The 26,894-nt window shown below is 37.9% G+C and overlaps 1 protein-coding gene and 1 pseudogene across 1 annotated transcript; both read left to right on the forward strand.

The window, feature by feature from the left end:
- Positions 1-5,803: 5,803 nt before the first annotated feature.
- LOC114384010 lies at positions 5,804-19,943 on the forward strand (annotated as a pseudogene).
- A 2,192-nt stretch (positions 19,944-22,135) lies between these two features.
- Positions 22,136-22,720, forward strand: LOC114384012. Its single transcript, XM_028343693.1, has one exon. The coding sequence runs from the start codon at positions 22,136-22,138 to the stop codon at positions 22,718-22,720; it is 585 nt and encodes a 194-aa protein (XP_028199494.1).
- The last annotated feature ends 4,174 nt before the right edge of the window (positions 22,721-26,894 follow it).

The raw sequence follows: 26,894 nt of genomic DNA on the forward strand, positions 1-26,894 counted from the left end.
CTGATTAATATTCACGAAATTGGGATAACTGGTGAAGGGAAAACTGCCAGGAAACCACATTACAAATGCAACCTCAAAGAGAGTTGGGCTTCGTCCTCAAAAGGAAACAACACCAGAAAATCTAGCCTTCCATGGATTCAAACAGAAAACACAAATGAAACATGAAGCAGAAACGTAAATGAACAAGAACGTAAATGAACAGAAACGTAAATGAACAGAAACGTAAATGAAAGTAGAAGAAGAAGCAAGAATGAACTCGTAATTAGAAGCAGAAAACGGAAATTTGCATTAAGAACGAGAACTGTAGCAAGAGAACAGAAAAATGTGAAAACCTAAAACCAAAGCTCTGAATAATGAAAATAGCATAACAGAATAGAATGCCCTGCACAAATCCCAAGGCAGCTATTTAAAAAGAGTCACTCAAAGTCACTGGGCCCTATTACAATACTCTGGCCCAAAACGAAATAAACACTGAACAACATAAAATAAAATTGCGAAATTTCCTAATTAGAAATTAACTAAGGTAAGCGCTTCTTTATTTGCCCTTTTCAAGTCCACAACCAAAATCCGGATTAAGCCCAATGTTTCATTAATTCCTGAAATTAGATTAAAAACATCAAATTAGCTAAATGAGCCCAAATAATAAAACTGCCTAATTAATTGACAATTAAGACCAATCAATAATTAAAATGGTGCAAAAAGGGTTTAGAAAATAGAAGAAAATGATGGCACATCAGTCATCATCCCAAATTACCACCATCAAACCTGAGTCATCAACTCAGGATTCCCCCAAACCTACAACAACTAAACAAACTGTAGCAGACTATGCCTGGTCTGTACAAAGACTTCTGGTCCTTGAAGGAATGGGTCTTACCAAAATCCCAAAACTAGCCAAAAAGACTTGGGCAGATATTGCCTCAGAATCTAATGATGATTCTGAAACAGATTTAGAAAAACAAATCCAAATATCCAAACAATCCAAAACAATTATCAATCCAAAAGGAAAACAGACAATATCCCAACAAAACCCTCCTCCAAAATCCACTAACATTTATATTTCAAAAAATAAATTTTTAACTGTTTTGCAGATGGAGCCAGAATTTTGGGACAAAAATCCCTTCAAAGCCACAACTAAGGCATTTCCACAAGGTTTCCATTTCAGACCTACAACCATAAATAAAACAAGAAAATTTTATGAGTTTATATTAATAGACACAGACTCAGTGTCTATTAAACATTTCAAAGATCCCAAAGATCCAAATCTAAATACGCACTCAACTATCCAAATTTTGAAGGTTTTACAGCCTCAACATTTTGGGTCCAATCTGAATCAACCAAAGAAATTTTCTGCTCCATTTGATCCAGCAGGTTACACCTATTAGGACTACATTGATACTTGGACAAATGTATTTTGGCATCAAAACAACAAGTTTAAGCATTCTTGGTTGATTTATTTTAAAACCAATATAATTTATAATTTTCCGAATTGGTTTCTCCAATGGTGGAATTTCTTCGGACCAACATAAAAAATTTACCCAGAATAAGTCCAACAAGGATTTGGACAATTTAAAAAGATCTTTAACATGTAGGAATCAAGAATCCCTACCGACTTGATCTATTTTTCCACTTTTGCCTTGTCATGGATATTCTCATGGCAATACAAATATGAGAAAACCGAAAGCAACAAGCAGTTCCCACCATTAAAGAGACATGCATTCATTAAATGGTGGAATCAATTTGACACCTCTTAAGCAGCGCCAGACCAAGTTAAAATCTAGTTCCAAGCACACCCAAAATTTTTTAAGACTGATGATCCAGAGACGTCGTTGTTCCTTAATCAAAAGTCTCAACTAGCTGCTTTCTTAGTAAGTTCAAAGTCAAAAGAAAGTTTGGCTAACAATTTAAAAGAAGTCCTCCAAATTCTTCAACAAGAAAAAAATGAAGGTTCGTCATCCAAGAAAGAAGAAGAATCATCAGAAGAAAATAGTGATCCATTTTACCAAAACGAGGATGATTGTTTTGGCATATCACTAATTGATGATTAAAATTATGTTCCTGGTTACATGATCGGCCAATTGTATTTCCAAACTGGTCACAGGACTAATCAAATGTAATTATTGCCTGTAATAGTTCTGGTAACACAACTGGTACTGTAGTAAACAGTATTTCCATTCGCTATTTAAGGAGTCCTCAAATTCATTGTGAGGCACCCTTTCAGATAGCCATTTTCCAAGTTTTTAGAGAAAGGTGCTATGCATTAGGAAATCTTTTGTAAGCTCTTATTTCAATTTCAATTCAAATAAATTCAAAGTTTCTTCTATTTCTCTTCTCCCCCCTCACAGATCCTGTGCGGCTCTACCGCCACTTCTATTTCTTTTAATGTTTTAATTTATCTTACTCTTTTATTTCTCTTTTTTTCAAAAACCGGGGATTTGTAAGCCTGCAAAGGTGTGCCCTTGATATCTACTTTTGAAACTGCATAACCTTTCCATTATACTGCATTCTTACTTCCTATATGTTCGTTAGATCCCTTCCGCCTGATCTCTGGTGTATATATATGTGTGTGTGTGTGTGAGGGGCCATTTTAAAGGCCCAATCATGTCTGAAGTGACCTGAAATCAAAGGGTTGTTCTATGATGAGGTTAGAGTGAATGGTGATAAAAAACCCTAATGGATAATATGCAACCATATGTACTAATTAATTATAAGTACTAACCAATAATGAATCACAGTCAGACAAAAAAGTAATATCATCAAGGTAGTAAACAAGGAAAAGGTTGAAAAGAAATAATGTTTATCCTCATCAATGACAATCCTTATGTTATTTTCATTTATTCTCATCATCTCTAGGTGAATTTTTTTTTGAAAGGATGGGAAATAAATATTGTTGAGAATTGAAAAATATATCAATATGGGAATTCTGAGATTACATGAAAACTTAATTAATTTTGAATTTATTATATTTAGCTCTCTCTCTCTCTCTCTCTCTCTCTCTCTCTCTCTCTATATATATATATATATATATATATATATATATATATATAACGGGTTTGACTTACCTCAATTGCAAGAAGAGAGTTAATTTACTCAGTTTGTGACGATACTGTAAAAGTCACCTTTTTCACAGATTCCAGTAAAAACCTAGACACAACAATCCCAAATTATAATTTGTATACTAAGCAGCAGAGGAAAATTAAACCACAAAAAAAATAAAATACATGCAGAATTTTAACATTGTATAAAACTTTGCATGTTTATTCCTACACCTTATTCCTTGTCACTTATGGCCATTTTGATTGAAAGGCTACCACCATCATTGTTCTACCTACACTCTACAGCCTATGGAGATGTGTACTACAATAAAAATGAATTTCTTTCATAATAGTCGACATATTATGGTTTCTCCATTTAATTCTTAGTGATGCCTACTATTAATATAATTTCTTGCTGTGCTGCATTTACTTTTAGAGGAAACTGTTGAAGAAAAAGAAAAAAGAAGAATAGAATATGTCTTGAATTGTATGCTGCCCATAGCTAACAAATTTAATCTATTTCATTATCATTAGAGTAGAAAAGTAGAATTACTCTCTTTTATTTTTACTTTTTTAAGTAGAGTTAGTTTGTTAGTTAACTCAACTAACCTTAGGTTAGTTGATAGTTGGTTTGTTAGTTATGATAGTTGTGGCAATAGCTAGCAAGTGGAAAATCAGCCAGTGTCTAAATATTTGCTTTAAATTCAGACTTCTGCTGATTCCATTGGTTTGGTTGGAGTGTAAATTTCTTTAGATGAGCATCTTGATGCTATTCTTAAGGGGTTACCTAGGGAATATGAGTCCACCATGTCATTCATATGCAGTAAGTTTGAACCTCTACAGTATGATGGGTTGAAACTTTACTTATAGGTTATGAAGCTAGGCTTGATAAATTTTAAAAATGGGACTCTCTCGTTACTGTTAATCTGACTGAAGGGGCTTCCACTTCTAACAGATCTATTAACTTCACTCAAGGGGATTCAACTTCTAACAATTCTGCTTGTGGTTGGGCTATCTATGATTATGGATGATGTTCATTGTTAAAATGGCATGTTAATTAAATGCAATCAATCACCTAGCACATGGATCAACTCACCTGTGGTTGTTATGATTTAATCATTAGTCTTGAATTTGAGCTTTCAATATGTAACTACATTAAATATTGGAAAATAAATTTTTTACTGCTCATGTGATCTTATTTGGCTAGAGTAGGATTGTTTTGGTCAAGGATACCTGTGATGTTAAACTAACCAAATTAAAGTGAAAAGGCAATTTAGTCCCTGAGATTGTATTCATTTTGCATATTAGTCCCTAACTTAATATTAAATTCAAAATAGTCTTTATCTTTGCATAAGTGTTGCAAAATTGTCCTTTCGTTAAATTTTAAAATAATGCCGTTAGTGAGGTCAATTTTAGTGCCACGTGGACTATCCAACGTGGCACTATAGGATGACATGGCATGACACATGGACGTGCCTCTTAAAAGATGCCACGTCATTTGATGATAGCAAAACGAGTAAATAGACAATTTAGTCCTTGACTTTGTACCCCTGTTGCATATTAGTCCCTAACTTAATGAAAAATTCAAAATAGTCCCTATCTTTTGCATAAGTATTGCAAAATAGTCCTTCCGTTAAATTTTAAAGTAACGCTGTTAGTGAGGTCAATTTTAGTGCCACGTCATTTGATGATGATAGAATGAGTGGCTTCTTCAAATTTGATGGTTCTGAACCAATTGAGGCATATATACGAAAAAGAACCCACACACACTTGCACAAATAAAAAAAACCAAAAATCCACAGCAACAATCTTATCTCTGTAGCCGTCAACACCAATGGGCGAGGTCTACATAACCATTCTCTTTTCCTCTTTTTTTTTTCTTCAATTACCATCAATGTATCATTCTGGGTTCTGATTTTTTTTTTAGTGTTTTGAATAGGAAGATAAAAAATCAGAGGAAAACAAAGTGGAGGAGAAAAAAGAAAATGAATTAGAAAAGAAAGAAGAAGAGAAAAAACCAGAGGAATCAAAAGATGACAAGGAATCCAAGGAAGAATCTGCGCCGCTAGAAATCGTGCCAGGCACAACCTTTGCAATGCATGGACACTTTAAGCATGATTTCTGGCATCTTTTAAGTTAGGGACTATTTTACAACACTTATGCAAAAGATAGGGACTATTTTGAATCTTTCATTAAGTTAGGGACTAATATGCAACAGGGGTACAAAGTCAGGGACTAAATTGTCTATTTACTCATTTTGTTATCATTAAATGATGTGGCATCTTTTAGGAGGCACGTCCACGTGTCATGCCACGTCATCCTTTAGTGCCACATTGGATAGTCCACATGGCACTAAAATTGACCTCACTAACGGCATTACTTTAAAATTTAACGGAAGGACTATTTTGCAACAGTTATGCAAAGATAGGGACTATTTTGAATTTAATATTAAGTTAGGGACTAATATACAAAATAGGTACAATCTCAGGGACTAAATTGCCTATTCACTCAACCAAATTAAATGCAATGTGTTTAGCTTGAGTTATAATCATTAATTTCAGTTTAATGTTGGTTGTTTGTTGCCATGTTGCAGCGTTCTAGCCTTAGCTCACCATCTAAGTTGGTGATGCAATTTTGGGCTTTGAGTTGGGTGGCTATGATTTGATTGATGACTTTCCTTGTCATGTCATGGATGTTGTGGATTTGTAAGAGCAACTGTGATGGGGATGGGATCAGGTGGAAAGTGAATATCATTTGTCAAAGTAAGGAGGATGAAGGGGTTCGTTTCTCTTCTTACATTTGCAGCTTGTGAGTGGCTTTTGATATTTCTGCTGCTACTCGATGCCTTGCTATCATATATGCTCACCAATTTTGCATGCTATTTCCAACTATAAATGCCTTGCTTGTTGTGTTCTAGGCTTAATCATATCTTATGCCGTCAAAGCCCAGAGTTGTATGAGATCCTATTTTGTAGCAATCAGAAATCAGAAATATCATCTATGATTTTGTATCATATTCATGGTAAGCTAGCAGATGGGCATAAGATGTGTGATGATTGTCTTTTTTCAGTCACTACAAAGACCAAGTGCAATGCAGAAACTCAAATATTGTTGGGAAATTTGGCCTGGTTCTTGGTAGTTCTGGTTTCAAAAGTCCATCACTAAGCAAAGATTTGTTGTTTGGATCTAAGGGTGCAAGACTATGTACAAGACAATGTACTTGTTGTGGTAAGCTTTGGAAGTCAGATCAAAACTCCTCAAGATCTATCCATCTAAAATCACATGGCAGAGTTGTTCTTAAGCCATATATTCGTTTTCCATGTGCACTGAAGCAAAGCTATTTAAATCACCATAATAACTTGAAGAAAATGAGGGATAAATTTCCTGGATCAGAGGGAAAAGGAAGTTTTTGGCCACTATCTCATGTTGGGTACACTGAGGTGACACTTAATTCAAATTCTGAGTCCAAATTTCCATTTTGTAATGATGATGATGATGTTAGTAGGGTGCATGATGAGAACATTGAAGTCAGCAATGACCCTATTGCTCAAGTTACATCTGCACCTTCCTCAAAATGTATTCCATGTGATTTGAATCTAAAAGAGCCAATTGAAGGATATGGGTTAAATCTATCCCTTTCCCTTCAGATCAATGTGGGGAGCCTAATGTCAGCAAACATCAAGATATGAATGCCAATTGTGTAGTAGAAAATAATTTGCAGCAAGCAAATCAAGAGTCATTAAATCTGATCCGGTTGAGCTCATTTCAATAGAGGAGGTTTCACCACCACCTATTGTTAAGAAAGTTCCTCATAGAGAATTAGAATCTGAGGATAGTAAGATTACTTCTCATTTTAAGGATTCTCTTCCTAGTCCCCTATCTGAGTTTATGACTTTGAATGGCACATATGCACATGTTGGAGCATCATCAGAAAAATGTAACATTTCTCTCTCGGTTTATTTACACTATTGTTCTTCGATCAAAATATTTGTATAACATTTTGTTTATGAATTATTTCTAGCTGCAAATGTTGCACAACCAAGAGATATTGGAATGGTATCTAAAAAGAATGGGGAAGTTATATAGAAGATTGGTACAAAGGAAACAACATCAACAGACACTCATATGGTTGTATGTGATTCTGCTCCTATAAATCCTAAAGAAGAGAATTCAAGTAACATGAATAAGTCCTCTGTAACCACTGAGGAAAGAGAAGAAACTGGTTTTATCAAAGAGAAGCCAACCATTGAGGAAGTTAACAATGTGAAGGAAGAACATGACCAATCACCATGAGACAAATCTTCTTCTAATGGGTCTAATACATCATCAAATGTTCCCATAAATCATGTTCACTCACCTGAGGCAGTTGTTGAGGCTTCTAGTTTAAATGGAGTTCAGGTATTTTGAAAGTCATCCTCAACGGAATCTGGTCTTCATTCTCTGGATGAAAGCAATATTTCTGAAATTGAAGAAGAGTCTAATGATGATAGACTGAGGAGACAAATTGAGTAGTACAATAATGAAATGCAAGGATTCTTTACAAAAGGAACTGGAGGAAGAAAGAAACGCTTCTCCTATTGCTACAAATGAAGCAATGTCTATGATTACAAGGTTACAACAGGAGAAGGCAACACTGTAGATGGAGGCTCTTCAATATTTAAGAATGATGGAGGAGCAAGCAGAATATGATAATGATGAATTGGAGAAAGTGAATGGTCTACTCAAAGAAAAGGAAAAAGAGATACAAGATTTGGAAGCTGAGGTGTAATTTTATAGATCAAACATGGCAAATGAGGAGCCTATGGTCCATAATATGCATAAGGAAAGTTGGTATTTGAAAGGAGAAAACTTCACAATACAAAACATTGTCGTGCATAACATCATAAATACCATAAGCAGTTCAAAGAATTCAAGTTGTTTACAAAGTTGGTGACGGATATATGACTGGTGAAACCACATATATCATAAATTTGAAGAGGAAAAGGATTACATTTCTCAATTTTTGAAAAACTTGGAAGAGAAGGTTCATCAAATTTATTTGCATGCACCTAATGATAGATCTGAGAAACTTGAAGTCAGTAAATCGAATCAACAAGGAGCTTCTAATGGTGAATGGCCTTAATTAGATGGTCATGAAGAGACTGAATTATCCACACAAAAAAATCATTAATACATTGATTGGAAATCATATTGATAAACATGGCTGAGCTGCTGAAGATGGTGATGCTTGTTCTCTTAGTGCAGAAAACAATCATTCAAAATGTCCTGAACCACAAATCTCCATGCCTAGAAGAGAACTTGAGTTGGTTGCTCTAGAAAATCAAATATTAGACATTAATGACCGCTTGGAAACACTAGAATTTGATCATGATCTTCTGGAGCACCTAACAAATTCTCTTCAAAATGGCAATGATGGAAAACAAATTATTCAAGACATAGCTCACCAATTGTATGAGTTACAGAGAATTGCATTAAGATGAAGATGGTAAGCATATAAACAGAAGTGTTTTTAGTTCTTAGCCACAAATAAACTTTCATAAGGTATATTAGACAACATTGTCTACACTCGTGTCAATAGAGGCGATATGAATCCACACAGAATCTTGTCAATTTTCTTTGACAGTTATACAATTTTGCACTTTCTTTCACAAACATGTGAGGAATGGTTGGCCAGGCCTGGGGTTGTTCAATGACTACGGAAGTTAATGAATTATGAACAAATTTTACTAATTTTAAAGTCTCATTTACATGTTAAAGTCTGCTTCAAATGTTGGTATTGCTTTGAAATCTAATGACAAAATCAACTTTATAATTTCGACATAATTTGTAGAGGGTTGTAACTGTTAAGTTGCCATATGTGGTCATAATTTTACTGATGAACCTATGCAATACACCAACATAAGTCATACAAGTATTAGTTACTAGTACTACCTAATGCTAACATGTAACCAGCAATCATGCTTCTAACAATGTGAGTCATTATTAGAAATGACAATCATAGTGGAAAATGGTAGGGAAGCCCACAAGAAAAGCAACTTCAACAACCACATCAACTTGTCATTGTCTAACTTAAGCCTGTTTGCATAAAAGGCAGATGTTGCCTCTTTGAAATCTAAAACTAAAACTGTTAAAAGAATAGTGAAAAATAAAATCATTGTTCATGACTGAGATAGCAAGGTAGCTCCACAGTCAAAAAGGTTATCTAGTAGTACTATATATTATGTTAATGCCACTTTGGTATTCTACAAGCTGATCCAATTGGAAAGTCTAAGCTGTAGGCATCCCTTTTGGTTTAATTAAACTTCACCTTAAGGACTCATTCATTCTTGTGCTGGTAAAAAGACACAATAAAAAACAAAAAATGGACCCAAAAGTTATGGGCCCAACAAAGCGATGGGTGTTGAAGGCTCAAGTGTAAGTAAGAGTTATTGCCATATGGAATCCAACCCAAAGTTTTTGCGGGCCAATTGATGTAGCTCCATGTGGAGCTTGTAGGCCTTGGATCTTCTTCATCAATGGAGCTCTTTGCTTCTTGAAGATCAATGACAGAGGAATGGAGAAGGAGGAAAGGTGATTGGAGACGCCACTTTAAGAAAAAGATGAGTCAAGAATAAGCTCACCACCATAGGAAGCCATGGATAAGAGCTTGAAGGTAGGAGAAGATGAGTGGTGGGAGAGTGAGAGAAGGGGCATGGAATTTATGCCTCAACTAAGGTCTGAAATTTCTTTCAAGTGTAATTTCTCAAATGATCAAAGTTGAAAAAATGAACACACAAGGCCTCTATTTATAGCCTAAGTGTCACACAAAATTGGAGGGAAATTTGAATTTCTATTCAAATTTCACTTGAATTTGAATTTGAATTTGTGGAGCCAAAATTTCACTAATTATAATTAGTGAATTTTAGCTATGGCTCAGCCCACTAGTCAAATATCAAGTCCAAGATTCTCCACTTAGTGTGCTTAGGTGTCATGAGGCATGTAAAGCATGAAGGGCATGCACAAAGTGTGACTATATGATGTGGCAATGGGGTGTAGCAAGCAAATGCTCACCTCCCCCTTAGGATGGTCCAAAATTTAATTGGATTGAGCTTCTCCCAATTCAATTAAATTTCTCTCCCAACACACAAACATCAAATAGTGCACTTAATGCATATGAAATTACAAAACTACCCCTAATACAAAAACTAGTCTAGGTGCCCTAAAATACAAGGGCTGAAAAATCCTATATTGCCAGGGTACCTTCCCTAGACTATGGATCCCGAAATAGAAGGCCCGAAAATAATGAAACTCTAATCTAATATCTACAAAGATAAGTGGGTTCATACTTAGCCCATGGGCACAAAATCTACCCTAAGGCTCATGAGAACCTTAGGGCCTTCTCCTGCATTTCTGGCCCAATCTTCTAGGAGTCTCCTAGTCATGGCTCTAGTGATGAGTCCCCTGCTTGGGAGGATTGCATCATCCCCTCCCTCTTGAAGAGGATTTTTCCTTAAATCTGTAGACCCCTTAGTTTATGTATAAAAAAGTGTCAAGTGGAAGGGAAATTAGGTCCAAAGGTGTGAGAGGATTGAAACCATAGACAACCTCAAAAGGTGACTGGTTGGTAGTTCTATGAACCCCCCTATTATAGGCAAACTCCACATGAGCAAAGTACTCATCCCAAGACTTGTGATTGCCTTTTAGGAGAGCCCTTAACAATGTGGATAGAGATCTATTCACTACCTCAGTCTGCCCATCAGTCTGTGGGTGACAAGAGGTGGAGAAAAGGATCTTAGTTCCTAGCTTAGCCCATAAAGCTTTCTAAAAATGGCTAAGGAACTTAACATATCTATTAGACACAATAGTCTTAGGCAAACCATGAAGCCTCACAACTTCTCTAAAAACAAGTCTTGAGATGTGACTAGCATCATCTACCTTGTGGCATGGTATGAAATGTGCCATCTTGATAAACCTATCCACCACCACAAAGATAAAGCCTACCCCCCTCTGGTTCCTAGGAAGCCCAAGGACAAAGTCCATACTCATATCTACCCAGGGTGCAGATGGAATGGGTAAGGGTGTGTATAGCCCATGAGGCATCACCTTAGACTTGGCTTGTAAACAAGCCACACACCTAGTGCAATACCTATGGACATCTTTTTTCATATGGGGCCAAAAGAATTTTTCCTTGAGGAAAACAAGAGTCTTATCAATTCCAAAATGGCCTATTAGCCCACCCTCATGGCTCCCTTTGACCAACAACTTTCTAATGGATCCTTGGGGTATACTGTTAGTCGGTGAATACGACTAACTTTTGTGTATAAAACTTGTGTAAATTGTATCAAACTCTTCCAATTTATGGTTATTTTGTAGTGTTATAAGTATTTTTTGTTAAGTATAGGTAATAAATACTTAGTACTTTAATTTTGTGTGTTTAATAATCATTTTCTCTCAATTTCAGGTTAATTAGGCAAGCTTTGAAAAGTGTTGTTTTTCACCTTCTCGCTAAGCCAATCTGCTGGCTTAGCGACCTTCTGCTAAGCGCAACACTCATGGGCTAAGCGCAAGGAAGACTCTGGAAGAAGATGAGTTGTACAGGCTCGCTAAGCGCACCACTTCATCTCACTAAGCGCACTGCTTCAGTTCATCCGCTAAGCGAGAAAGGCACACGCTAAGCCAAAATTCACTAATGTGCGCTAAGCGGTCCATAATTGCGCTAAGCGCACGAGCACGAACAAGGTCACCTATTTAAGCTTGAAATCAGATTTTAGAAGGAGAGTTTGGACTGCGATTCAGAGCTTTGCATGTCTAGGATTTCTAGAGAGAGAAAGGTCCAAGTTCCAGAGAGTTTTGAGAGATTTTGCTGTGTGAAGATCTGCAGAGACCAGAGCTTGAAGCAAGAGCTGGTTTGAGAGCTTCAGATGAGTTTGTGAGTGATTGTGAGATCCTAGAGGTAAAGGAGACATCCTCACCACTTGTATTTTTGCAATCTTTCATCTTGTTCTTCTCTTTGTTGTAAAGAAGGCTTCCTGGTATGGAAAGCTAAATCCTCTGTTGGATCTTCCCTGTAGGTACCTGATGTAAATATTTTTTTATCTATTTAATGATGTTTTGTGTGTTCTCTGTGCTATCTGTTTTTCATTCCAGTATGCCTTTACCTTGATCACGTAGATGCATGCTTTGTTAGGGTCATTCAATTGTGGAAACTGGTTTAACTCTAAATTCCTTGATAGTGCAGTGCTAAGTTGTCGTACTTTCATGAGGAATCGGGGTGCGATAAGTTAGTTGTGTATGTGTGTCTTAATGTGGTCCTGGTTGAGTTTAGTCTTACAAGAGGAATCTACGGACGATGCTTGATCGGGATTAGGCTAAACTATCATGAGGAATCGGGGTTTAGTATCTCAGGAGACACCATAAGAACACATGAGCATTGTTAGATAGAGAATATCTTTTCAGCATCAGGCACCTATTAGGAAGACCAACGTGTTTCTACTTGTTTTTACACATCATTTCTCTCACATTATTTTCTTTCTTTTTGTATAGATAGTTTATACACCTGTTCATATTCACACTTATCTTTACACACCAAACACTTATTTGCTGAAATAGCTTACCAAATAACACAAGTTCCCCGAGTGTTCAATACTCGGTTCTTACCGTTTTGTACTACTTGTGCGATTCGGTGCACTTGTCGGCTATCGAACATATACAAAGCCTTTCCTCCTTTAAAAAATACCCCTTAGCAATGTAGAATCCATCTTGGGCCTCGTACCCACAACTCATATAAATGAGAGAGAAGTACTCATCAGAAACATACAATTCCCTTATGTTATCAAATCCTAAAATTTAAGCTCTAAGGGAAGAAAGAAATGTGTGTCTCCTAGAAAGAGCATCTGCAACCACATTGGTCTTTCCCTTTTTGTGTTTGATAACATATGGAAATTGCTCTAGGAACTCTACCCATTTTCCATGCCTCTTATTTAACTTGCATTGCCCTCTAATGTACTTAAGTGATTCATGATCACTATGAATAACAAACTCCTTGGAAACAAGGTAATGTTCCCAAGTTTGGAGGGCTCTAACTAAGGCATAAAGCTCTTTATCATATGTGGGGTAGTTGAGAGTGGCACCATGAAGTTTCTCACTAAAGTAAGCAATAGGGTGCCCACCTTGTAACAACACAGCTCCCACACCTATACCAGAGGCATCACAGTCTAGCTAAAAAGTTTTAGAAAAATCAGGGAGAGCTAGAACGGGTGCCTTGATGAGCTTTTCTTTGAGCAAAACAAAGGCTTGCTCTTGTCTCTCTCCTCATGTGAATGTCACATTCTTCTTAACCAACTCATTAAGTGGTGAAGCAAGTGTAGAGAAATTAGGAACAAACCTTCTATAGAAACTTGCCAACCCATGGAAACTCCTAATATCTCCTACACTTTTTAAGGTGGGCCATTCTTGGATGGCCTTGATTTTCTTAGGGTCCACATGGACCCCATTTTTGCTAACCACAAAACCTAAGAAGACTACACTATCGACACAAAAGGTGCATTTATCTATATTAGCAAAGAGAGTGTGTTTCCTAAGAACTAAAAGAACTTGCCTTAGATGTCCTAAGTGATCATCTAGGTCCCTACTATATACTAAGATATCATCGAAATAAAAAACTACAAACTTACCTATAACCTCCCTTAGGACATGATTCATTAGCCTCATGAAAGTGCTTGGTGCATTAGTGAGCCCAAAAGGCATCACTAGCCACTTATACAACGCAAACTTGGTCTTAAAAGTGATTTTCCACTCATCACCTTCTCTCATCCTTATTTGGTGGTAACCACTTTTAAGATCAATTTTGGAAAATATATTTGCACCATGCAACTCATCAAGCATATTATCAAGCCTAGGAATGGGGTGCCTATACTTCATAGTTATGTTGTTGATGGCCCTTCAATCTGTACACATTCTCTACTTACCATCCTTCTTAGGCACCAACAACACACGCACAACACAAGGACTTAGGCTCTCTTGGACCCATCCTTTCCTCAACAATTCTTTAACTTGGGATTCAATCTCCTTGGTCTCTTAAGGATTAGTCTTATAAGTTGGCCTATTAGGAAGGCTTGTTCCTGGGACTAAGTCTATTTGGTGTTCTATTCCCCTAAGAGGAGGTAACCTAGGGGGTATCTCTTTGGGAAATATATCACTAAATTCCTGTAAGAGTTCTTGGACCTTTAGGGGAATGCTCTGAAGTGGGGGAATTGTGGCAGTGCTAAGGGAAGTCTCCCTTGAGAGGAGAAGGTAGAAAGATGGCTTGAGAAGAAGAGCTTTCTTAATATCTCCTTTTGTTGCAAAATGACTCTCCTTCTTTACAACTTTCTTAGAGGAACACCTTCTCCTTGACCTTTGGAGCTAAGGCCTTACTATCCTTTTTTTTTTCTTTTGTTTTTCCAACTTTTCCTCATTCCTCTTGTCCTTCATTGTAAGTTGATCCTTAGCTACCTGTGAAAGTGTTTGAGGATGCAACACAAATTTAGTGCCAAGATGGGTGAGGGTAATCTCATTAGTTAGGCCATTGTAAATGATTTACCTATCAAATTGCCATGACCTTCCTAAAAGAATATGCCCTGCCTCCATGAGAACTATATCACAATTAACTTCATCCTTATATGTCCCAATGGAGAAAGGTAACTTCACTTGTTGGTTAACTATCATTTCCCCTTGCTCATTGAGCCATTAAAGTTTATAAGGTTTTGGGTGGGGAATGATAGTGAGATTCAACTTGGAAACTAATCTTGTGCTACAACAATTGCAACAAGATCCACTATCCACAATTACAGAATAAGTTTTATCTAAAATTTTGCATCTTTTTTGAAAGATGATCTCTCTTTGGGATTGGGATAGATCACAAGATTGATCTCCAAGGAGCCTTCTAACCATTAGGAGGTCACCTTCTTCATGGGGGTAGACTTTCTCACTAGACTCTTCACCCCTTACTTCATCTTCACTAGACTCTTCACCCCAAAAACTCTATTGTCTTGCCCTTATCTTCCTTGGGTTTTGAAGGTGCATCCCCCAAAATTCCTTGGGCTTGGTCTTTCCTTGGATAAGAGTGAAAGCCATAAGATTTTGAAGAAGGCTTTCTTTTAAGTTATTGCTCCACTCTTATACAAATTTGGACTAGCTCATTTAGGTCCCTATATGGAAGGAGTTCAACATTGTCCCTCACTTCCATATTAAGCCCAATAAGGAACCTAGCTATGCTTGTTCTTTCCTTCCCTAAGTCCAGCTCTTAAAAGGAGTAGTTTCATTTGTTGTCTATATTCTTCAACACTCATACTCCCTTGTCTAAGCCTTTGGAGCTTGTCCATAAGCTCCCTTTCATAGTAGGAGGAAATTTGCCTCTTCCCAAGGGCACTCTTAAGATCATTCCAATACTCTACTAGAGGGTCCCCATGAATCCTTCGTTCCCTAACAGGGAAGTCCACCAATAGAGGACATACCCTTGAAAGCTAAAGCTAGCCAATGGAACTTTTCTCTCTTCACTAATATGATGGCAAGCAAAGAGTTGTTCAACCTTCATTTCCCAATCTAGGTAGACCACAACATTATCTTTTCCATGAAAATATGGGAGGCTAATGTTAACCTCTTGATGCCTTCTATCATTTTCTCTTCTTTGGGAGTGATGTTTAGTATGTGACCTATGGCACCCTCTATAATAGTTGCTAAGTTCTTCACTTAAACTCTTGCAAGAGGACTATTGCAAGAGGTATGTTTTTCTCTTTTCATTTCTTTCGTTATTTTTCTTCTTTCTTCCTCTCATATTTTCTCTCTTTCATCTTGACTTATTTCTTCCACTTTTTTTTTCCTTTTTCTTTTCTCTCTTGTTTTTCTTTCCACAATTTAAGGGATCTCAACTCATGTTGGTTCCTAAGTTGTGGTTCTTTCTTGTTGGGGGTTTGAAAACAAAAGGTAAAAAAAATATGGTTGAAACTAGCCAAAATAAACACTAAAAGAGGTGTGAAAGATAAGGTAAAAACTAATTGCTAAAAAAGCAAGCTATCTAGGCGGTTTGATAATGTAAGGTAAAAGAAATTTAAAGCAAGCTAGACAACTTCCTATGTGAAGGCTTGGATGACCCTTTGGAGGTCCTAACTAGTTCTTCACTTAGTCTACACGGTTTACACTAAGCTATTACATAAATAGAGACTCCCAATACACCCCTGAAGAATGTCCAAATTCAAGGAATTGCAATAGAAAAAAAAATCAGCACTCAATTATTCTATTACAACAAATTTAACAAAGCAATTAAGGTATTCAATTTTGTCTTCAATGCTTGTTTGTTTTCTCAAGTGTTTCACTCAGAATTTGGTGAGGATTTGGTTGCTTCAAATCCAATGGTGCTCCTGGGATGGTTAACCTCCAAGACCCAAAAATATTCCTTCAAGAAATGCACCAATTTCGTCTTCCAATCCTTATTGTAGGCAACACCTAAACACAAAAAAAAAGACAAGCAATAAACCAAAAGATGAAATGAAATATACACCAAAAGGAAATTTAATGTGACTTTAATTCAATGAGATTCAAGAAAAAATAAGGCAAAAGGACAACATCACAAGCCAAGGTGGAACATAAAGGAAGTCCTAGAATGGCACTAGATTAGATTGACAAATTAAAAACAAGACTCAAAACAAAATTCTAGTTATGTCAATTTAGCAACACATCTAAAAGATGAAAAAATCCAGGGAGTCAAATATTCTTGTAATACAACTCAAAATGATGAACAATTTTCAAGCAAATCAAGCATACACATTTTTTGTTGTTGTTCTGGACATGTATTTTGATGTTAATCTTTATCACCTTTTCTTGCTCCTTTTTTTTTAGTTTTTGTTCATTCTTTTTCCTTAGTTTTCATATAGATGTCTATTTTATCCAGTTAAAATTTAAGCTAAAAAATCAAAGTATTCAAGCCATGGTGGAGTTAAGAAGACAGTGTGCCAAAACTAATAGCAACCTGAATTTCAACCTAGAAATCAAGAGTAGTGTTTATGTTGCTTAAGGATTGGATAGTTACAATTTGTGTTTGCTTATGTTCAATTGTCTTGAATAACACAATTCAAGAGAGCTTAAGACTTATTTTGATTCACAAATCCAGCCACAACTCAGCACCACAACTCAATTTCTTCATAGGCATCATATAGGAAACTTAGAAAACAAAAAGAAAAGTTCAACAAGACTACTTCTAGGAATTGATTTAGAACATATTATGAACTAAATAATATGAATAAATTAGACTCAAAATTCAAATGATAGGCTAAGAATTGCAATAATACATGAAAATATGTATCTAGAATTCAATCAACAAAATCAAAATTGAACACAAACTTAGAACATAATGTGACAATTATTATGACTAAACATGACTCTAAGACAACATGAATGAAGTGATTTACACTTAAATTTTTGTGTTTTCTTTTCTAATCAATATTTTGCAAGAAAATTGAGATCTAAAGGTTTAGCACAAGAAGATTATGACTGAAAAATGATAGAACTCAAAATCAACACAAACACATGATTCAAGAGTTGATCTATAAATTTGGAACCATATAAATGCAAGAACAAGTGTAGATCTAAGATTTAATCGGTTTGTTTTTTTGAATCTACTCTAAATAGAACCAAAGACAATGGAGGAGATACATGGAGAAGAAGATGAAGAACAAGGAATTAAAGTGAATTGATCGAACAAAAAGATATAGGAAGCAAAAGAACATCACCTAGATGAAGATGCTCTGATACACATGATGTAGCTCCATGTGGAGCTTCTAGGCCTTGGATCTTCTTCATCAATGGAGTTCTTTGCTTCTTGAAGATCAATGGCAGAGGAATGGAGAAGGAGGAAAGGTGATTAGAGACACCACATCAAGGAAAAGATGAGTCAAGAACAAGCTCACCACTACAGTCGTCTACTACTGCTCTGCTTCATGAAAAAAAAATCATTTTTTGTCAAATCATTTTGTCATACCCTAATTTTGCCCGGGGACAATTGTTTGTCAACATGCGGATTTTCGCCGATCAAGTTGAGCTGCTTAACATCAATCGCTGCACAATCCCTAGGGTTTTGCGATGTTACAAAAAGAAATGAGCAGGATACTCAGAATGGGGGCAATTTTTGTCAACATGGGGATTTTTTCCACCCGAGTTGAGTTGCTTAACAGCAATCACAACGCAATTCATAGGGTTTCACGATGTTTCGGAAGGAAATGGGCAAGAAACTCAAGATAGGGGAAAAATGGCCCATTTTTGGACATTTCTCAGCCCCTGGGCCCACTAGGTGACTTAGGGGAGAAGCAACCAGCTCGCCTGGGCAAGAAAGTTGCTTCTGGAGTAAGCCATCAGCTCGCCTGGACGAGTTTGGCGGCAAGCTCCTCCCCCTATTTTGCTATAAATAGGTGTGGGAAGCTGAGGAGAAAGGGTTCAGCACCCTTGGCAAGCATATTTCACTTAAAATTAGTGAGGAGAAGAAGAAAGAAGGAGAAAATCAAGGCCAAGGCACTTTCGTAATGCTTCTGTAACGTTTCCGTGACCAATTCTGTGAATGTTCTTCGTCGTTCTTCATCCGTTCTTCATCGTTCATCATTCTTCAACCGATTAGTTTTCAATTTCGAAGCTTTGAATTCATTCTATGCAGCCTTAGGGGTCCATTCTTGCTTTGTATGTTTTCATCTTCATTCTTCTACTTTTGGTATTCTTTTTCTTTGTTTTAAGCAAGTTTTGACCGATCATTTAAGCCGTAATCTCACTTAATCAATTTTAAAATGAATTTCAACCGATCGTTTGTGTTGTAATCTCTTTTAATCATTGTTAAAATAAAATTCAATTGATCGTTTATGTTGTAACCTTGGTTAATCATCAAAGAATAAATTTCAACCGGTCATTTACATTGAAAGTTCTCTTTTGACGAGTTGAGAAATAACCAAGTGAAACTAAAGCTAAAATCAACTCACAAATTCGAAATTTCTCTTTTAACGAGTTGACGAGTTTTGTTTTTTCTATTAGATATATAATATACGATCTTTTCTTCATTTGTTCTTGCACCTTCATCCATTCTCATTTGTCTGCATGTTTATTTTTTTTGCGATTAAACGGTACAAATCCGACGATGAGTCCTGTGAAGGTACTAATACCGAGGACCCTGACATTGATTTTGATCGAATAGAAAACCCGATCAAGGATGAAGAAGATGATGATACGGGGTTTCCCCTAGAGCTAGAAATGATGGTCGCTCAGGAAGACCAAGAAATGAAGTCACACTAAGAAGAGACAGAAATCATGAACTTAGGTGTTGGCGAGGAAAGGAAAGAGGTAAAAGTTGGTACGGGCATGACCACACTGATCCGAGATGAATTGGTGGTTTTGCTACGGAACTACCATGACATCTTCGCTTGGTCGTACCAAGATATGCCCGGTTTGAACCCCGACATTGTACAACATTGATTACTGTTGAATCCCAATTGTTCCCCAGTAAAGCAAAATTAAGAAGGATGAAGCCGGAAATGTCCTTAAAAATCAAAGAAGAGGTGAAAAAGCAGTTCGATGCTGGTTTTTGGTCGTGGCTCGAGTAGCCAACATCGTGCCAGTTCCTAAGAAAGATGGGAAGGTACGAATGTGCATGGACTATCGGGACCTAAACCGAGCCAATCCAAAGGATAACTTTCCTTTACCACACATTGATGTCCTTGTGGATAACACAACCAATTTCGCTTTATTTTCCTTCATGGACGAATTCTCGGGTTACAATTAGATAAAGATGGCGTCAGAAGACATGGAGAAGACTATGTTCGTTACCCTTTGGGGAACATTCTATTACAAGGTGACGTCCTTTGAGCTCAAAAATGCTGGGGCAACCTATCAGCGGGCTATGGTAGCATATTCCACGATATGATGAACAAAGAGATTGAAGTCTACGTGGATGACATGATTGCCAAGTCTAGAACTGAGGAGGAACATCTCATCAACTTGTGGAAGTTGTTCGAGAGGCTGCGGAAGTACTAATTGAGATTGAATCCCGCCAAGTGCACCTTCGGGGTCAAGTCGAGAAAATTGCTCGGTTTCATCATTGTCGCAACCTACCCTTTCGCGGGCGAGCGAGGCGAGGCTCACGGGTGCGTCTTCCAAAGGAGGAAAATGCGCGGAGTTGCCACCAACGTTTATTTGTGGAAAACGTTAGAAAAATCAAAGGAAACTGGTCATGAAGAATATTCTAGATTCGGGAGTTATCTTTACATTTGAGGAAGGTATTAGCACCTCTCACGTTTGTCCCAAAGGACAACAGCCTTAGATTAGAATTGTGTGAAATTATGTATCTAAACTTTTATTTCTTTTTATTTTTTTGAGGTCGACAAAAGCGAGGCTCTTGCTCCTACGTACCTTCCATTGAAGAGGAAATCAGACCTACATAGTTCTTTTTAAAGGGGGAATCAAGCGATTCTTTTTACTTGGAATGTGGTCTTTTTAAGGCGTTGGACCTTAAAAATGATCCATTTTTACTTGGTAAGGAAAACTGAGGTATCGAACCTTAAAATTCTTTTTAGTGATTTTTTGCGAACGAGCTTGACTTTGCGAGTTGATTTTTTGCCTTAGTTTCACTTTAGTTATTAGTCAATTCAATCAAGAAAGAGAAATCCCAAAGAGAAACGTCCGATTGCTTTTTTGGTTCATTTTACTAAGAGATATTTTTTTAATTATTATATTATTATTTTACCTCTTTTTGGTTTCCAACGTGGTTACGGCATGACCAAACGGTCGGATTTCATTTTAACAGAAATTAACGGATATTACAAATCAAATGATCGGTGGAAATTTATTTTATTTTTTGATTAGGCGAGAAAATGACTTAAGTAAATGACTGAAGCACGTCAAAAGGGGGTATGGAAAGTAAATGAAACGAGAATAAAAGCATGCGAAACAAAAGGGGACCACCAAGGGTACATAGAATGAATTGAAAAGTTCGATTTCGAGAACTTACCGGTTGAAGACCGAAGAACGACGAACGACAAAGAACGGTTGAAAATCTTCACGAAATCACCCACGGAAACATTACGGAAACGTTACGGAAGCGCCTCGGCTTGGATTTTCTTCACGAAAACAATTTTCCTCACTAATTTCAAGTGAATACGAAGCGCCAAGAAGGCTAAACCCTTTCCTTCTTCACTCCTCCCTCTATTTATACGAAAATAGGGGAGGAGCTTGCCACCCAGCTCGCCAAGGCGAGCCAGGTTGCTTCCTCCAGAAGCAACCACCTTCTGGAGGAATATTCTGGAAGGCCCAAGTGGGCCTGGTTGCTATTTGCACCCTTTTTTTACTAAATACACCCCCTTTGCTTTTTTTGGTGATTCTTTTTCCGTAACGTTATGAAACTTTATGAATTTCGTAACGATACTTGTTTTCTTTCCGTAAGGTTACGGAACCTTATGGCTCATGTAATTACTCCTTTTTTAGCTTTCGGAATGTTACGGAAACTCACGGATTGCACAACAACACTTCCTTTTGATTTCCAGCACGTTACGGAATTTCACGGATTGCGTAACAATGCTTTCTTTTGATTTCCGGTATGTCTCGGAACTTCACGTATTGTGCAAGAAAGGGTGCCAAGTACCTCGAAGCGGTCAACCAAAGGTTGCATGCCATCAAACAATAGTCCCTGGACGAAATTAGGGTATGACAATCATAAGCCAGAAAGGGATAGAGGTGGATCCCGACAAGGTGAAGGCCATCCTTGAAATTCTCGAGCCGTGCACCGAAAAGCAGGTTTGAGGTTTCTTGGGGTGCCTAATTATATAGCGAGGTTCATATCGCAGCTCACTGCTACCTATGATCCTCTCTTTAAACTTTTGCGCAAGAATCATTCGGTCCGATGGAACAACGATTGTCAAGCAATGCCTTATGAACCCTCCTATGCTTATGCCGCTAGTGCCTAGGCAACCTCTTATCCTATACATGAAGGTGTTGGATGAGTCGATGGGGTGCATGCTGGGAAAAGAGGGTTCATAAGGCATTGCTTGAGCAAAAAGTTCACCACCTAGAAAGAGGGAACGGACCGTCTACTACTTGAGTAGAAAGTTCACCACCTGCGAGATGAATTACTCTCTACTAGAAAGGACGTGTTGTGCCTTGGTGTGGACATCCCACCATCTACGGCAGTACATGTTAAGCCACACCACTTGGTTGGTATCTAAGACAGACCCAGTCAAGTACATTTTCGAGAAACTCGCTCTCACCGGACGGATCGCTAGGTGGCAGGTTTTGCTATTTGAGTTCGACATTGCTTATGTCACTCAAAAGGCAATAAAGGGAAGTGCCTTGGCAGACTATCTAGCTCAGCAGCCCCTCAATGACTACCAACCCATGCATCCAAAATTCCCAGATGAGGACATCATGGCCTTGTTTGAGGAGGAGGTGGAGGATGAAGATAGGGATAAGTGGATAGTGTGGTTTGACGACATGTCCAACGCCCTAGCCCATGGAGTTGGGGCGTTTTGGGTCACTCCTGACAATCAACACATACCCTTCACAGCAAGGTTGGACTTCGATTGCACGAATAACATGGCGGAATACGAGGCATGCGCCCTTGGGATCCAAGCAACAATTGACTTCAACATCAAATTGCTCAAAGTATACAGAGACTTAGCTTTGGTGATCCATCAATTAAAAGGAGAATGAGAGACCAGGGATCACAAATTGATACCCTATCAGGCTTACATCAAGAAACTAACAGAGTTCTTTGATGATATCTCCATCCACCACATTCCCAGAGAGGAGAATTAGATGACTAATGCGCTTGCTACTGTAGCATCCATGTTTCAGCTAACCCCACATGGAGACTTGTCGTACATCAAGTTCAGATGTCACGGCAAGCCCGCACATTGCTGCTTCATAGAAGAGGAGCAAGACGGTAAATCATGGTACTTTGACATTAAGCGATACGTCGAGGACAAGGAGTACCCACAAGAGGCTTTCGACAACGACAAAAGGATGTGGCGAAGGTTAGCAGCTCTGATGCGTAGACGCCAAAAAGGCCGAACAAATGCTCATAAAGGTGTATGAGAGATCATTTGGGACGCATGCCATGGGCCGAAAGATTCTGAGAGCAGGGTATTACTGGCTCACCATGGAAAATGATTGTTGTGTCTATGTGAGAAAATGCCACAAGTGCCAAGCATTCTTGGATAATGTCAATGCTTTGGCCATGCCTTTGAACATATTGGCAGCGCCATGGCCATTCTCTATGTGGGGAATAGATGTGATTGCAGCTATTGAGCCTAAGGCTTCAAACGAACATCGCTTCATCTTGGTCGCCATTGACTACTTCACCAAATGGGTTGAAGCGGCTTCATACGCCAATGTAACAAGGAGCATGGTGGTTAGGTTCATCAAAAAGGAGATAATTTGTTGGTATGAGTTGCCTAGGAAGATTATCACTGACAATGCCACCAACCTGAACAACAAGATGATGAAAGAAATGTGTGAGGATTTCAAGATCCAACATCACAATTTTACGCCTTATAGGCCCAAGATGAATGGGGCGGTTGAGGCGGCAAACAAAAACATCAAGAAGATCATTCAGAAGATGACCGTGTCATACAAGGATTGGCACGAGATGTTCCCTTTCGCACTGCATGGTTATCAAACCTCAGTACGCACATCAATTGGGGCACCTCCATTTTCGTTGGTATACGAGATGGAAGTCGTGTTGCCATTTGAGGTAGAGGTCCCCTCTTTAAGAATTCTGGCAGAGTTCGAGTTAAAAGAGTCAGAATGGGCCCAAGCACACTTTGATCAGCTAAACCTTATAGAAGTTAAGAGATTGGCAGCCATGAGCCACGGGCGGTTATATCAAAGACGGGTGAAAAATACTTTCGACAAGAAGGTACACCCATGCAAGTTCAACAAAGGGAATCTTGTCTTGAAGAAAGTATCCTAAGCCCAAAAGGACCATAGGGGAAAGTGGGCCCCCGATTATGAGGGAGTGTTCGTCATGAAGAAAGCGTTTTCAGAAGGAGCGTTAGTACTAGCCAACATGGACAATGAAGAGTTGCCTTTGCCCGTGAATTCTGATGTCGTCAAGCGATATTATGCCTAGTGCTTGGGGCGGCCAAAGAGTTCAATATGTGGTTTTGTCCTCTCGAGAGCTCATTGGGATCTCAAGTTTTTCCAATCTTTTGTAAACCATGATCGCAACATTTAATAAACATTGGATTGAGGATTTGCATTTCAACTCCTTGTGTTGTGTCTTTTATTATTTTAGAGTACACACTCTTGTTTTTGAATCCTGAGCCATTTGGCTCAAATCTATGGGGTGCCTAAAGCATTTAAGTAAAATTGAACACAAATAACACCTGTTTAATTGTTGTACTTAATGTTTAGTCATAAACATGCATGCATTCGCATCTACATCTCATCGTCCTGCGAATCGAAGGATAAGTAAAAGTCATTTTTGGGCAATGGTCAATACCACACCAAAATCAAGATAAAAGGTATGTGAAAGTTAATATCGGTATTTTATGATGTTGTTTTGCATTTACCGCATGCGGTCATTTCCTTTATTCAAAAGCTTAGGGGCAGGTACGAGTAGGTGCTAATCTCGTGATCAATAGATCATCATCCCGCGTCTGGCTCAAGACGTTAAAGAAGCGCTACTAGGAGGCAGCCTAGTACCTTTTAATTTCTTCTTCTTATTTATTCATCTATTTTCTAAAGTTATATTCGAACATGCCTAGTTTATTTGTGATCCTAGGAATTAAGAAAATACACAAGCATGACAAGGGGGCATTTAAATTTTTGCAGAAAAAAATGGTCAGGTTAGCTCGCCTAGGAGAGCTGGCAGGCGAGCACCCCTGGACTAGAAAACATAAAAGAGGGGAGGGGTGAAGCTTTCTTCACCCCAAAATTTGCCCCCAACATTCAAAAATGTGGGAGCTCATGGAAGTGCACAAGATAGCAGCCCTAGGTCCTCATTTTTCGTGTTTTGCATCCATTTTTTGCATTCTTGCTCACTCCCCACAAGTAAGTACCATTCTCCTTTGGTCTTGGGCTTGCCATTGTTGTATTTTAGTGCCTTAGTTGCTTAGTTTTTGCCAATTTCGTGAGACAATGTATGCTTGGATTTATGCTTGTTTTGTTTGAATTAGAGGGTTGTGTGGGATGGCCTTAGGCTTAGGTTGAATTCTGAAATGATGGGGCATGATGCATTACCCCCATTCCCCACTTTTTCATCCCTAAATATACGCCCACCAAGTGCTCGGTGAAATGCCTCAATGGCATTTGTGCATGACTTTGAGAAATTCTGCTTGTGGAGAAAATTGATGCATGTATGGGAAGCTTGTAGAGTTTAGGATAAGTGCCAAAACATGGTTTAGGCGTAGGAACTCAAACCATTGTTTTTGAATGCAAGAAAGCATGAAAAATGAGAGCATGTTGGTGAGGCTTCCCCTTTAGGCCAGCACTTGTTTTGGGCTGCACCATGGTGATTTCTTTGCACCTAGATGATGTGAAAGTGTTGTTCACCATGTACATGCATATATAGAATAGGTAGCAAGAGGCAAATGCCTTTCAAATAAAGCATATGTATGTTGGATAGGTAGCCAAGCGCTTTACAAAATGTACATATATGGACATATGGCACGAAACTGCTTCTCAAAATATGAACATATGACATGAAAATTGCCTTTCAAAAATGTGAATAGGTAACATAGAAATCGCTCTTCAAATGAATGTATGTATGAATATGTGACATGAAAATTTCCTTTCAAGAGTGTGAATATAGCATGAAAATTGCTCTTCAAAAGCAAATATGTGTGAATACATAGTATGAAGTTGCTTCTCAAGTGTATGAAGATATATGTGAATAAATATGAACACATAGCAAAAAATGCCATTCAAAATGATATAGATAGGTAGCAAAATGCCTTGCAATATGTATGCATGATAGGATGCAAATGCCTTGCAATATGTATGTATGATAGGTAGCCAAAATGCCTTGCAACATGTATGTTTTAGATGGGTAGCAAAATGCTTTGAAACTGTGCATGTATGTTGGATAGTTTATCATGTGGCATAATTCCTTTACAAGCGGAAGAGGTGTACCTCATGAAATGTTTTTCACCAAAAGGGAAATGTGTGAGTAAATATATGTATTTCTTGAAATAACCCACGCATTGATGTGTAAAGTTTTATCTAAATTCATATTGACATATGTGTTTTGTTGGGAAGAAGTGAACGCCACTTTTGCTCGATTGGTTTTCTTCTTTTTGTGATAAAATATTATTTCTTGTAAAACTGACTTTACGAATGTGTCCTCGCAGGAGATGGCCCCTAGAAAGCTCCCCACGAAGAGGTCCAAGAAAGACACCACTGGAGAGGGTTCTAGTGCGGTCCCGCAGGACGATATGGATTTCGATAGACACCGATTCCAAAGTGCGGAGCACCAACAGTGATTTGAGACCATCAAGGGGTGGTCGTTCCTCAGAGAGAGACGAGTCCAGCTGAGGGACGACAAGTTTCCTGAGTTCTAGGGGGAGATAGCTATTAGTCGATGAATACGACTAACTTTTATGTAAGAAACCTGTGTAAATTGCATCAAACTCCTCCAATTTATGGTTATTTTGTAGTGTTGTAATTACTTTTTGTTAAAGATAGGTAATAAATAATTAGTACTCCCATTTTATGTATTTAATAATCATTTCTTCTCAACTGGATAACCATTGTTTCTGTTAGTGTTTTATATGCATAGATCTCCCACAAGCAATTTAGTTCCTCTGGACTTGGAGATTGAAGCTACATTAAGAAGGAACAGAGCCAAGAGGAGAAGAAAATTACTGCAAGACAAGATAGTAGC

Source organism: Glycine soja, chromosome 14 (genome assembly GCF_004193775.1).
Source record: "Glycine soja cultivar W05 chromosome 14, ASM419377v2, whole genome shotgun sequence".
NCBI lineage: Eukaryota > Viridiplantae > Streptophyta > Magnoliopsida > Fabales > Fabaceae > Glycine > Glycine soja.